We start from the raw sequence: 12398 nt of genomic DNA, 5'->3' as shown, positions 1-12398 counted from the left end.
TCTAATCAAACCACACCTGATGCGCCTGCTTCTATTATTGGCTTACTATATTTCCCTCTGTGCACAGGGCTTCCCTGGTGGCTCAGATGGTAAAGAATCTGCCTGCAATGTGGGAGGACCTGGGTTCGATTCCTGGGTTGGGAAAATTCCCCTGGAGAAGAGAATGGCTACCCACTCCAGTATTCTTGCCTGGAGAAATCCCATGGACAGAGGAGCCTGGTGGGCTGTACAGTCCATGGGGTCACAACGAGTTGGACACGACTCAGCAACTAAGCAGCAGCAGTCACTCTTATGTGACAGGCAGTGAACACAATAAGCATGGTCTTTGCCCTTTAGGATTTAAAGTCTAGCTTGTCAAGAAAAACTTCTGGCTTCCCTGGTGGCTCAGACAGTAAAGAATCTGCCTGCAATGCAGGAGACCCAGGTTTGATCCCTGGGTAAGACAGATCCCCTGGAGAAGGGAATGGCAGCCCACTCCAGTATTCTTGTCTGGAGGTTTCCATGGACAGAGGAGCCTGGTGGGCTACAGTTCATCGTGTTGCAAAGACGCGAACCCCACTGAGTTACTAACACTTTCACTTTTAGGTGCGTATCACTCCATTTGCTTGATGGTTTTGGTCAAATCTGGACATTTGTTTTTGTTTCCTCTCTCATTCACTAAATCCATTTTACATCTTCCTGCCCTGGTAGGAAAAGATTGCTCAAGTTCGATGGGAATTGATGATGAAGACAAAAGAACACACCAAAAAACTCCATCAGATGAATGATTTGTGTATTGAAAAGAAGCAGCTTGATTCGAGGCTGAATACTCTACAGAACCAGCAGGTATGTTCCGTTTCTTTAGACCCTTGGTCAGAATTAGGGATATTCTGTAAAGGGAGCTATTCATAAGAATACTAAGTGCTGGCTTTTAAACGAACCGTGATTGTGAATGGGTTTTGGCCCACCTGGGTCTCTGAGGACACTGAGTTGATGCTGTTACATTACAATGAGCCTGAGGGACTAGCTTCACCGTATGCCTACTGGGTGCTATGAATTCAAACAGCAAGTACTGATTAAGGGATTTGCCTTAACCTTAGAGAGGTAAGGTTATTTAAGTGTAAATAACGATGTCAACATGATCCCTGAATTTGGTGTCAAACATCCATTTTCAATATCGGGTATTTCCTTTGACCTAAAGTCTAAACCACGTTACTTATTAAAAACATTTTTTATGGCTTTCAACTTGCTCTGATAGGTTTTGTGAGGCTAACATAGTAATACTTAGTACATAGTATGTGGTGGGTAATAATTATTTAATAATAAAGTTTCTATTTAAGCCTTGCCTTCTTGGAACCAAACACAGGTATGGCATATTCTAAACTATATGCTATAATATTATAATAATTTCTGCAAAAATACTGTTTTCTCTTGGTTTTTAGCTTTTAAGCTCCCAGGAAATGGTCTAGACCAGGGGTTTTCAAAGTGTTTCCCTGAAAAATGGCATGTGCAGCCCCTGGAGAGCTTGTTAGGAATGCAGATTCTGGTTCCCCAGTCAGACATACAGAATCAGAAGCTCCTGGGAGTGGGCCCAGAATCTAGACCAAGCCTTCCAGGGGACCCTGCTACATGCTAGAGTTGAAGAATCACTGGTCTGAACAAAAATCCAAAAGAAAGAATGAATAAAAGGCTTTGGGAGGTTTACAAGTAGAATTAGAGAAGAAGACTAGAATCTGAATGTCAAAGACCCTTTATCCACTAGAGAATTTTTGAGCTGAAAGACAAGGCAGTGTTCAGGAAGGATGATGCCTACACAGAACCTTCAGAGTTGGCCATGAATACACATCTGTTGACTTGATGTGCTTTGAACGTCCAGATACCTTGGCAAGGAAAGAGTTTGGACCCAGGAGATCAGGGAAAGAAAATTATTACCTGGGTCTCTTTACATAGTATCTCTTCATAGCTTTACAGGTATGGTGTCATTCCACTTGTGAGGTCATTGAATCTTCAAAATATCGATTTTCAAAGCTCAGAGTGGCCAAGTAACCTGCTAACGTATGGAGAAGTTTGTTTTTTAACTGAGGGCTGTCTGCTTCCCAAGCTGACTCCACTGCTATTATTCTTACAACACTCTAGGCATGGAGTGGGCAGATGGCAAGGCCAAAGACATTTCAAAGTAAGAGTAGCCAAAATTTGTTTGGATATGGTAAGGAGAATGAGCGAAAAGCTACGGTGACTTCAGCGTGGCACCATCTAGACTGCCTAGGCATCAGGGGGAGAGGAGCATGCATTTAGCTGTAAGCAACGGGGTCGCTGAGAGTCGGACACGACTGAGCGACTTCACTTTCACTTTTCACCTTCATGCATTGGAGAAGGAAATGGCAACCCACTCCAGTTTTCTTGCCTGGAGAATCCCAGGGGCGGGGGAGCCTGGTGGGCTTCTGTCTATGGGGTCACACAGAGTCGGACACGACTGAAGTGACTCAGCAGCGGCAGCAGCAACAAGAAAGAGTAGCTCAAACAAATAGGGGCGCTTTTCCTCACTTAAGTCTGCAGGAGACGAATTAGGGGTTTTGGTTTATTGGGCCATGATGTCATGGCCAGTATGTCTGTAATTCTCTCGGTGACTGGTAGAAATTCCCTTCAGAGTCACAGAGGCTGCCTCGGCTCTGTCGCTGATGCCCAAAATGCCAGTCTCTTATCCCTTTCATTAAGAAAGCAAGCAAATGTTTTCTGCTGCATCTACTGAGCCACTCCCAGATGGAAGAGGAACTGGGCAGGGTTAGTATTTAGCTTTCATAGCCTCTGCAGTGAAGGTGGGCCGGGGGAAGATACCAGGTGTTATGCCCCTTCCTTTAATGTCTGTTCAGATTTAGTGAGAATCTACTTATGAAATGAGCTATATAGGAAAAGGAGGTATCTTACCTTAAAATTCCAGCAATGAGCCCTCTAGGGTATGCGTGGCTGAGAGCCAGCTTAATCAGTTACTCTCTAAAGGGGATTCTTTGCATGTAAGAGTTGCTTATTAGCACAAAGGGACACATTTCCAATGGTGGGATTTCAGTGGAAGGACTGAAGGCTTCTTAAAGAGCGGTGTCTATTTTAGATTGACTGAAAGGCAGGCACACCTAATAGAGCAATGAAGACAGAGAAGTTTCCATATTCCAAATGATGTTTAAAGCAGGGAGGTGTTTTCTCTCAACAGGGCAACGCCTTCCAGGGCCCTCGGAAAGCAGATACTGAGGCAAGAGAAAGGGTCACTGAACTGATCCAAGTCCAAGCCGAAAGGATTCAGGCCTTAAAGGAAGAGATTGCTCTTTTGCGTAAGAAAGGTGGTCTCCTCCTGCCCCCGATTCATCACCCACAAGAGAATGAATGAAATCCCAGGGCCTTTAAGTTTGCTTTCTCCTCAAATCCATCCATGATCTGACACACAATTCAACAGAAGTTCTGTTTCCTTGTTGTCTGCAACAATCCTACCGTTTTAAAGTGAACGTATCTGAAAGCCTAAAACCAGATCCAGTCATGTGGCTGTAATGATTTCTCCCCAACTGGTTATCTCAGAACTGACTGTAATGCTCAACAGCTACTTACATTGAACTGAATCATTTTAGATATGCCTGGAACCAACTGGATCGAATATAAAGTCTCAGGAGGTGGTGTCTCAAACCATCAGAAAGAGTCAGTAATATATCCTGTTTTATAAAATTTGTTTTTTGGTTATCTGAATGTTTAGCCATTGGCAAGAAAATCTATCATTCAGCAAACCATGAGAAAACCTCCTTTTCTTGATGGTTAAATCCTTCGAAAATAAACTTTGTTATCAGGTATTCTCTGAAAGGACACAAGAGAAAAAAAACATTTTGCCAACAAACAATATCTGGGGAAAAGAAATGCAACTTAGAATTCTGACATTGTTAACTTCGTAAGTCAGTTATTTGAGGGCTCAGGATTCAGGAAATGGATACAAAGAACAGAGCAGTTGGTCTTCGGCTGCCATAAAGCAAGAAATAATCAGCTTCCTGAATCACCCCAGAGGTTTAGCAAACTCCTCAGCTCTGGGTAGAGCAGATAAGTGTGTTTTGCAAAATGGTTAAGGAGGCGGCTCTTCTCTGAAGGTGTCTGCAACTCTACCAGCATTTCCTGTAGTTTCTCACAGCCTGTGCCTTTTTCTTTCTGGTTCTACTTGAGTCATTTGCTGGCTTTAATACAGATAAGGAAGTAATAGATTCCATCATTGAGAGATCATCTCTAATAATAACTTTTGATTGCACGTAACATTTTGAGAGTATCCTTTTGGTTTGGGGGTAAGTGGTCATTGGAATTCATCTAAGAATGATTTCACCAACAGTTGGATTCCTGTTAGTAAGAGGTCTAGGAACAGGTCCAGTTTAATGACAGCCTCTCTGGAGGCTGTCCCAGAATATGAATTGGTTATTGAAAAGGAAAGGTAAAGAAGGCAATATTGCACGAATGTAGAAAGTGACTCAGCAAAGTCAAGTCTTCCTAACCTGTGGCTAGCCTGCTGATCTGCCTGCCAAAATTATAAACAGGACTTGGGTTCTTTGTTGGAATACATATATGTTAGAGGTGGCCACCTGGCCTGCTGTGTCTGAGATCCTGTCATCTTCCTATTTAAGAAGTCCAGGTAGCTTACCATTTGTGCCTGTCAGCACAGAGCTCTGATGCAGTAGTCTCTCCACTGTATAGCACCCTTTTCCACCTTCTTGGTTCTTCGCCCTAAACTATGTACGCCCTTCAAGCATTTAAGAAAAATACGCTAGTCTTAGCTCTGAGTGTTTTAACTTTTATGTAGGAATAAATAAGTAAAACAATATCTCACCCAATTTCTAAGGGTCAGGAATCTGGGAGCCACCTAGCTGGGCATTTCCAACCTGCATCTCCCATGAGGTTGCAGTCAAACTGTGCATTGGGGCTGTGTCCATCTGAAGCTTGGCTGGAACTGGAAGGGATACCACCAGACCTACTCACTCAGCTGGCCGGCCGGCCACCACCCTGAGCATCTGCCTGGGTACCATGAGTGGTTCTGGAGGGGACACTGTCCCTTGTTGTGGTGAGAGCCAGGGTAAGGTCCACTATTTTCCTGGGCCTCATTATCAGATAAATGAGAGATTAAGATAAGCTCTGAGGCTTCCTCTCATTCTGAAATCCTAATTCACAATGAATGAATTCAATCTACAGAAGAGCCATGTCAAGGATTCATGTGTCTATCAATTTAGGAGTAGAACCAGTTAAGATTATTACTTTTTGTCCAATTGAACCAGACAAAAATCACTAAAGTTTACAAATACTAAGCTTTCATACAGTATGTCTGGAATTTGACAATACAGTTCATTCATTCTTACTTTGAATTAGACAGGAAATAGAGGTAGCTTTAGTTTAATTTCATTGATCCCAGGCTTAGTCTTGCATCTGTAACTAAGTATGAGCATCTGAGTCTTTGGGAGGTTTAATATCAAACAGGAGAGCACCAGGGTGCAGCCTTGACCAGGGATAGATGGAAAGCTGTCCTCGTTTCCTGAGCAAACTGTTCTCTACCTCTTGCTGTGCCCTTAGAGAAGGCAGCCATCTTTGAGAGAGGCCAAAAATCAGTCTAAGTTATTTGTGGGTCAGTTGTTATCATTAAATATCAACATTGAAAGAAAAAGAAACTGTAGAGTCCAGCTCCTCTGTCAGCACTTCATAGGAAAACGAGTTACTCATTTTGCCAAGACAGTCTATTCTGTTGGGCAGCTTAGGTCTCCTAGCCAAGAGCTGAACTCTGCACCCTCACTAGCTCCCACACACCTAAGTCTTACTCTTCCTTTTGACTGTTGACTGAATCAGACTTTTAGAAGACACTACGGTAATTGACCTGACTCTAAAGAAATGCAAAATGCAATGAAACTGAATGTATAAGTTGTTTTTTCTAGGTTAAAATTTAAAGGCCTGGTACCTAAATCTTTTCCTGCAATTGGCTAAATATGCACATTTATCTTGTTTAACCTGCTTTCAGTTCAGTTCAGTCGCTCAGTCGTGTCCGACTCTCTGCGACCCTATGAATCACAGCACGCCAGGCCTCCCTGTCCATCACCAACTCCCGGAGTTCACTCAAACTCATGTCCAAAGAGTTGGTGATGCCATCCAGCCATCTCATTCTCAGTCGTCCCCTTCTCCTCCCGCCCGCAACCTTTCCCAGCATCAGAGTCCTTTCCAGTGAGTGAACTCGTCCCCTGAGGTGGCCAAAGTATTGCAGTTTCAGCTTTAGCATCAGTCCTTCCAATGAACACCCAGGATTGATCTCCTTTAGAATGGACTGGTTGGATCTCCTTGCAGTCCAAGGGACTCTCAAGAGTCTTCTCCAGCACCACAGTTCAAAAGCATCAATTCTTCGGCGATCAGCTTTCTTCACAGTCCCACTCTCACATCCATACATGACCACGGGAAAAACCATAGCCTTGACTAGACGGACCTTTGTTGGCAAAGTAATGTCTCTGCTTTTTAATATACTATCTAGGTGGGTCATAACTTTCCTTCCAAGGAGTAAGCGTCTTCTAATTTCATGGCTGCAATCAGCACCTGCGGTGATTTTGGAGCCCAAAAAAATAAAGTTTGACACTGTTTCCACTGTTTTTACATCTATTTCCCATGAAGTGATGGGACCAGATGCCATGATCTTTGTTTTCTGAATGTTGAGTTTCAAGCCAACCTTTTCACTCTCCTCTTTCACTTTCATCAAGAGGCTTTTGAGTTCCTCTTCACTTTCTGCCATAAGGGTAGTGTCATCTGCATATCTGAGGTTATTGATATTTCTCCCGGCAATCTTGATTCCAGCTTGTGCTTCTTCCAGCCCAGCGTTCCTCATGATGTACTCTGCATATAAGTTAAATAAGCAAGGTGACAATATACAGCCTTGACGTACTCCTTTTCCTATTTGGAACCAGTCTGTTGTTCTATGTCCAGTTCTGACTGTTGCTTCCTGACCTGCATACAGGTTTCTCAAGAGGCAGGTCAGGTGGTGTGGTATTCCCATCTCTTTCAGAATGTTGTACAGTTTATTGTGATCCACACAGTCAAAGGCTTTGGCATAGTCAATGAAGCAGAAATAGATGTTTTTCTGGAACTCTCTTGCTTTCTCCATGATCCAGCGGATGTTGGCAATTTGATCTCTGGTGCCTCTGCCTTTTCTAAAACCAGCTTGAACATCTGGGAGTTCACGGTTCACATGTTGCTGAAGCCTGGCTTGGAGAATTTTGAGCATGACTTTACTAGCGTGTGAGATGAGTGCAACTGTGCGGTAGTTTGAGCATTCTTTGGCATTGCCTTTCTTTGGGATTGGAATGAAGACTGACCTTTTCCTGTGGCCACTGCTGAGTTTTCCAAATTTGCAGGGATATTGAGTGCAGCACTTTCACAGCATCATCTTTCAGGATTTGAAATAGCTCAACTGGAATTCCATCACCTCCACTAGCTTTGTTCATAGTGATGCTTTCTAAGGCCCACTTGACTTCACATTCCAAGATGTCTGGCTCTAGGTCAGTGATCACGTTATCATGACTATCTTGGTCGTGAAGATCTTTTTTGTACTGTTCTTCTGTGTATTCTTGCCACCTCTTCTTAATATCTTCTGCTTCTGTTAGGTCCATACCATTTCTGTCCTTTATTGAGCCCATCTTTGCATGAAATGTTCTCTTGGAATCTCTAATTTTCTTGAAGAGATCTCTTGTTTTTCCTATTCTGTTGTTTTCCTCTATTTCTTTGCATTGATTGCTGAGGAAGGCTTTCTTATCTCTCCTTGCTATTCTTTGGAACTCTGCATTCAGATGCTTATATCTTTCCTTTTCTCATTTGCTTTTCGTTTCTCTTCTTTTCACAGCTATTTGTAAGGCCTTCTCAGACAGCCAATTTGCTTTTTTGCATTTCCTTTCCATGGGGATGGTCTTGGTCCCTGTCTCCTGTACAATGTCACGAACCTCCGTCCAGAGTTCATCAGGCACTCTATCTATCAGATCTAGTCCCTTAAATCTATTTCTCACTTCCACTGTATAATCATAAGGGATTTGATTTAGGTCATATCTGAATGGTCTAGTGGTTTTCCCTACTTTCTTCAATTTAAGTCTGAATTTGGCAATAAGGAGTTCATGATCTGAGCCACAGTCAGCTCCTGGTGTTGTTTTTGCTAACTGTATAGAGCTTCTCCATCTTTGGCTGCAAAGAATATAATCAATCTGATTTCAGTGTTGCCCATCTGGTGATGTCCATGTGTAGAGTCTTCTCTTATGTTGTTGGAAGAGGGTGTTTGCTATGACCAGTGCGTTCTCTTGACAAAACTCTATTAGCCTTTGCCCTGCTTCATTCCGTGCTCCAAGACCAAATTTGCCTGTTACTCCATGTGTTTCTTGACTTCCTACTTTTGCATTCCTGTCCCCTATGATGAAAAGGACATCTTTTCTGGGTGTTAGTTCTAAAGGTCTTGTAGGTCTTCATAGAACCGTTCAACTTCGGCTTCTTCAGTGTTACTGGTTGGGGCATAGGCCTGGATTACTGTAATATTGAATGGTTTGCCTTGGAAATGAACAGAAATCATTCTGTCGTTTTTAAGATTGCATCCAAGTACTGCATTTCGGACTTTTTTGTTGACCATGATGGCTAGAAGTGCATTTTCTCTCCCAGGACATTTCTGGGGAGCTAAAAGCATTCAGTGTTCTTATTTAAAACTACTTTCTGCACAGCACTGGAACATACCACTTCCATCCATAGCATTCACCAAAACTTATTTTGACAACCATTGGGATCAGTAAGCATAAAAAAAAAGAAGAAGAAGATTTAAAAAAGCCAGTGGGCTAGGTGAGTTACAGCCCAGATCTGAGAGGTGAGACTTGTCCCCCTCCTCCTCCAGGCCCTCCATGCTAGATTTTATCTGAAGTCACAATTCTGCCTAAAATCTGAACCTTCCCTGCTTCTTCAATCTTGTCTGAAGTCTTCTCTTCCCTGCTCTGTTTCTCCTTTCCTATAATTTCCATATTCCTTATAGTCCTTCATTTCTTAAAATACTTTAAAAATACTGCTTTTCTAAAAACCATGTTCCAATTTAGCGGCTGGATGGAGAAAGGCTGCAAGAACCTCTTCTCGCCAGCAGAGGGTGCACTTGTCCAGAACCATCAAAGACACTCCTGGGGCTTTCCTAGGACTTTGTTTATCCAACTCGTGACTAGAGTGTGAAGCCAGGGTCTGCCATTGATGACTCTTTAACAGGATTAAGTGTCTCAAGTGGCGTTTCATCTGTAACTCAATTCTACTGAATGAAATCTAGAAGATACATTTCCATCCCGAAAACAGTTAAAAGTGTGTTGCTGCTGCTAAGTCACTTCAGTCATGTCCGACTCTGTGTGACCCCACAGACGGAAGCCCACCAGGCTCCCCCGTCCCTGGGATTCTCCAGGCAAGAACGCTAGAGTGGGTTGCCATTTTAGGGCTCTCACAAAAAGCTCTGGCCTCCATTTTTCCACTGGTACATAGAAAGGTTGATCCTGCGGTTGGAGGGCAGTGTGTAAATGTTCATTTTAAACAACCAGTGAGTCAAGTCCTCCGGCTACGTTGGCGTGTCTTTGGGAAAAAGGGAAGTGAATTTTACCAGGCGCCCTATATTCAGGTATAGCACAGCACTTCACTAAATGGTATTTTAGAGAAAATACTTAGTCAACACACACCTGCATAGAAAAGATGAGTCTCATTCCTTCGAGCAGCCCAAGGCTGTCAGCCTCAAGCCCAGTCAGAGAACAGTGAATCTGCTGCTCCTCGCCCAGTGTACCCCATCTCCCTCTTGGACAGTTACCATGCATCTGCACTGATGAAAACACAACTGACATTCAACATTTAAAAGGACAAAATCAGAAACATTTGCCGCCTTTCCCAGATCTCTCCTTGACGGATCTGAAAACGCTGCAAGTGGATGTCTCTTCAAATACTCAGATTGAGTCCTAACATCTGAAGAGAATGCTGACTCACACATGACTAAGCTGAAGGTTATAGGGAAGACTAAACATTTATTTAGACGTTACAGTGTTTATTTTTACAGAGATATGTTGTCACAGATTATTGCCTCTGGAAGGTTTGCTAATGCTCACAGTACTATACACATCTCAGTCTATCTCACGGGCATCTCGGGAAAATGTTGCCAGCAGCACCAGATCCAGCTGCCGTCATGGGTGGCTCCAGCTCTGATGCCGTGGCGCTGGCTTTGTTTCTCTTCCGGTCACTGTGGATGGTGTGCCTAGGAGTCCTCCTTCCACAGGCTGTTCTGTGGGTCTGCTGCAGCCCCCCGGGGCAGTGGCACAGGGTCCAAGGGAAATGTTGCCTCCTCAGACTGTGCTGCTCTTCACCTGTTGATGCCTGTTACGGTGTGGCTTGTTTTCCATCTCAGACCTCAGTGGGGAGGCCTTGCTGTGTGTCCCAGAATTATAAAATCATATACATTTATTTACAAGTGCATAAATATATAAATATGGCTATTATAGAAAAATAAATACCAATTTCCTCTCTTTTTAAAAAAAAAATATATAGTCTTTGTGGGATATCAGCTTCTGCCTAAATTGTAGGAGGTGGTGTTTCAAAAGACACGTGCACTGGTGGGCTGGGGGAGAGCCGCACCCCGAGTTCCTGCCCCGCATAGGCCCCCGAGGAGTGCTGGGGACACCAGTCTCCTCTCCCCACAGGGCAGGAGTCGGGACTGTCCACCTCTTCAACCGGCACGAGGCCCAGGCAGCACGGGGGCCCTGAGGGGAGAGAGAAGTGGGAAACGTTAGGGTCCAGACTGACCAGGAACCGCGCTCAGTCTCTGGAACAGGACTTGGCTACACTGGCCTTAGAGGAGACACAGAGGCCCACAGCTTCAACACACAAGAACAGCTGCATTCCCTCTAAGGACAGTCACAGACCTGGCACTTCCACCACTTCTTACCGACGTCCCCACCTGCACTTTTCAGTGCTGGAAGCAGGAGACCCTCCTGCATTTACCCTGTAACCAGGGGGAGAAATGAGGTGGGCTGAGCCCAGCAACTGTGCAAGACAATCCTACTCTTTCCAGGTATGGGCTGCTGGTCCAGCCTCCTCATGCTTTCTGGCCATGACTGTCCCACTCACAACTGTGCCTGTACTGGAATTTCATCTCCCAGAGCCAGGGTCTAGGATCTGCATGTGACCTAGCAACCACTCCATGAAGGCTAAGAAACATTAGCTCATTCTCTGAACCAGCCTGTGCCCAACCAAGTATCAAAAAGACGGGCACAAAGAAAGCCAGTGGCTGGGCTGGGGGGCGCTGTGCACTGAGTCCCCTGGAGGGAAAGTCTGGTGCAAGCACAGGGTTTTATGATGTGAGAACTTGGTTTCTTAATGATGCAACCTCATTCCTTAATAAAGACGTAGGACCCAGCAAGGCAAGGTGTTTCAGAGTGATGAGAAAGTGCTCCTTGGTTTGATGAGAGGGGCAGCAGGAATTTGCAAATTGCCTTGAAATGCTGAGACCAAAAAGGTTTCTTTTCCTGAAATGGAGAAGTACCTTTTCTCAGTCTCTCAGCACACAGCTTGGACCTAACTGACACCCTCCTGCAGATCTGCTGGGCCTTCAGCAGGGAAGGAGGTGGCCAGCTCCCCCTTCACACCCCCATCCTGGATATACAAGCTGTGGATGGTCTTTACCAAGCATCACCCTCAAGCATCACTGTTCTCTCCCTGCCTCCATGTCACTCCCGGGGCATGGATGTCTATCTTATTCCGCCCTGCCCTTGGCACTGACCTGGGTGAAAAACAGGGTCCCACATGGCTTCTAGCCCAGGACTCTGGGGTACACTCCTCACGCCTGGCTGGCCCGTGGCTTCAGGCTGCTCCTGAAGGTGGTGGCAGTCCCGGTGCGGCGGGAGCAGCTGGTGAGCTGAGTCATCGGGCAGCGTATACAGGAAAGCGCCCTCGTCCGGGTTAGCCCTGGGCGCTCTGCATGCACAGAAGCAGACGGGGAGAGGTGAGGGAGGGGAGAGCGGGCCTGGGTCCCACATCCCTGGCTGCTCCCCCGTCTGTGAGCACCAGAGCTAGGCAGAGCTCAGACGGGGCAGGGGCTGCTCCCCTCTGGACAGCAAGACTGCCACATCATCACTTGCACGGGCAAGTCTAGTCTATTTCCATTTGATTCCATGTGTGTCCCGAGTATGTGAGAGGGTGTGGCGTCAGGTGTCCAGGGGCCTGTGGATATAGCCAGCTATGTGGCGCTGTTCTGGACTGACAAGCAGGGGGAGAATTTCTGAGCAGAAAAGGCATCATAATTGCAAACACAACAACTCCCCCTCAGGCTCAGAGTCCAGTGGAGCAAGCTGTCACAAGGGGATCCCTGAGGGGCGCAACAGGGCTCCCCTCTCAGTGACTGATGC

At 45.2% G+C, this 12398-nt stretch overlaps 2 protein-coding genes across 20 annotated transcripts in view; one reads left to right on the top strand and one right to left on the bottom strand.

Annotated features, from left to right (window-relative positions):
• Positions 1-6814, top strand: part of CFAP44 (cilia and flagella associated protein 44) — a 148057-nt gene extending 141243 nt beyond the window's left edge. For 6 of the 7 annotated variants that reach the window (XM_088837002.1, XM_055424566.2, XM_055424827.2 and 3 more), the window contains 2 exons: positions 691-825; positions 3185-4202. In XM_088837002.1, coding sequence (XP_088693128.1) covers positions 691-825; positions 3185-3358 — 309 coding nt within the window. In that variant the 3' untranslated portion in view covers positions 3359-4202. Of the gene's footprint in view, positions 1-690; positions 826-3184; positions 4203-4834 lie in introns of those variants that run through there. The other variant, XM_088837006.1, reaches the window with a different exon arrangement.
• Positions 6815-10005: 3191 nt separating this feature from the next.
• The window catches only part of BOC (BOC cell adhesion associated, oncogene regulated), a 75605-nt gene continuing 73212 nt past the window's right edge, over positions 10006-12398 (bottom strand). For 12 of the 13 annotated variants that reach the window (XM_055424312.2, XM_055423875.2, XM_055423385.2 and 9 more), the window contains 2 exons: positions 11774-11967; positions 10006-10754 (listed from right to left, as the gene is read on the bottom strand). In XM_055424312.2, coding sequence (XP_055280287.2) covers positions 10567-10754; positions 11774-11967 — 382 coding nt within the window. In that variant the 3' untranslated portion in view covers positions 10006-10566. The other variant, XM_055424357.2, reaches the window with a different exon arrangement.

Source organism: Moschus berezovskii, chromosome 1 (genome assembly GCF_049115385.1).
Source record: "Moschus berezovskii isolate FMDL1 chromosome 1, NW_MosBer_1.0, whole genome shotgun sequence".
NCBI classification, from domain to species: Eukaryota; Metazoa; Chordata; class Mammalia; order Artiodactyla; family Moschidae; genus Moschus; species Moschus berezovskii.
This window is presented reverse-complemented; position numbering and strand designations above follow the sequence as displayed.